This window comes from Schistocerca americana, chromosome 11, assembly GCF_021461395.2.
Source record: "Schistocerca americana isolate TAMUIC-IGC-003095 chromosome 11, iqSchAmer2.1, whole genome shotgun sequence".
In the NCBI taxonomy this organism is placed as follows: domain Eukaryota; kingdom Metazoa; phylum Arthropoda; class Insecta; order Orthoptera; family Acrididae; genus Schistocerca; species Schistocerca americana.
Window position 1 is genome coordinate 106,198,652 of NC_060129.1, and position 1,713 is coordinate 106,200,364.

The window sequence follows — 1,713 nt, forward strand, 5'->3', positions numbered from 1 at the left end:
CAGCAATCTGGATATAAGGAAATTCATAAGAGTTTTATATAAGTTCCACATAGCACCAAACATGCACCTAAAAAGTATTTTTAGTAAAAAAATATTGTAGAAAACTGGTGTTCGTTGGTAATCGAGAATTATTCAGTTTGTTTTGAACTTTCAGCAAAAGGAGAGTCCCCCTTTCAACTTATAGTCGTCTATAAGCACTCTTGGTGTAATGGTACTTGAGTCGTTGGTTGTACTATGTAAATATGGGTGCAAACCAAGGTTGCAGGATAAACTTTTCTGTATTATTTATTTTATAAGTAACAAAGCTCACATAGAAGGATTTTTTTATTTTACTTCACAGTTGTTTGCACTATATTTGATCCTAGGATGTCTATGAGCCGCTGGTAGTTGTTCCGCTTGGCTAGGTCCAGCGGCGTGTCCCCATTGGCATTCCTGACTTCTCTGTCGGCCCCTGCCTCCAGTAGCGCAGTCGCCGCATCTGGGTGGCCACGCCGTGCCGCATCGTGCAGTGGTGTGTTTCCATTTTTATCCTTGGCGTTATGGTTGGCAGAGGATGCTGCCAGCAGCCGCACCACGGGTGCGTGGCCTTTCCATGCTGCCTGATGCAGAGGCGTGTTCTGCCAGCGGTCCCTAGCGTTGACATCAGCTCCATCCTCCAGCAGACGCCTCGCCACCTCCACATGTCCCTTGGCTGCTGCCCAGTGCAGTGAGTTCTGCTGGTTCTCGTCCATCGCCTCCACGTCCGCTCCCACTAGCAGCAACGTTCGCACCTTGCTCACTGACCCCTCCTTAGCTGCCGCAATCAGCATCTTGTCCTTCTCTTCTCCAGAAAGATCGCTGCAACAAAAGGAGAATACTTACAAATTGCTGCAAACACACGCGCCCGAGGACGAAACACTATGGCCAAAGCAGAACTGTGATGTCCCTAAAAGTCGAGAAGGTTACCGCAATGCACTGGTGTCGAAAATTAAAGCTTCTAAATGCGATTTCCCGTCCTGTGTCCAATTCACGATGTAATCATGCAAACTGTCAACAGATATCTGCACAACCGTGCTCTACACGGAAGTTAGCATTCCAGTCAAAGGACCACCACGCCCACTACAAAGTCAGCGCTGGTAGCGTTGGGGTAGTGGTTGCTGGGTACTCCCACATTCGCAATCGCTGTAGACGCAGTCACAGATGGTGCAGTATGGTACAGAGAAGATGCATACCAGGCTCTCCGCAGTGGAGGGCCATTGGAAGAATGGGAGGAGGACAGTCACAACCTGATGTGGGCCGATGGCTTGACTGTTCGTAGAGACGGAAACTGTATCTCGAAGACGAGGGTAGACCACGTGTGATACGAGAAAGGGAGGACCATTATTTGGGTATAGGGGCATCATGGTACTGCCTTACTACTGAACGGCAACTGGCACCTCACCTTGCAGGATGCACTGGATGTGTTGTATCTAGGCAAACGTTATACAGAAGATCTCACCAGAGTGCCACTTATTGTGAGGGGCCCATTGTTTATGTACCTCCGACACTTCACAGAAAGAAATGTGTAGAGTGAACATCCCACCGAATGACCGAACAATGGGCCAATGTTATTTTCACATGTGAGTCCGAAAATGGTCTGAAAAGCGATTCTCGACGGATTTTCATATGGAGGGAACGTGTAACAGGATTTCGTGACCCAAATATCGTGCAAAAGAGACTGATATCAGGGAGGTT

At 48.1% G+C, this 1,713-nt stretch overlaps 1 protein-coding gene across 1 annotated transcript; it reads right to left on the reverse strand.

Annotated features, from left to right (window-relative positions):
* Window positions 1-329: 329 nt before the first annotated feature.
* LOC124553323 (ankyrin repeat domain-containing protein 1-like) lies at window positions 330-809 on the reverse strand. The gene has a single exon (XM_047127201.1). It carries the CDS (start codon window positions 807-809, stop codon window positions 330-332), a length of 480 nt encoding a protein of 159 aa, XP_046983157.1.
* Between the last annotated feature and the right edge of the window lie 904 nt (window positions 810-1,713).

Excerpts from the sequence above, each read along its gene's own strand:
- LOC124553323 (XM_047127201.1), bottom strand. The coding sequence starts at position 809 with ATGCTGATTGCGGCAGCTAAGGAGGGGTCAGTGAGCAAGGTGCGAACG.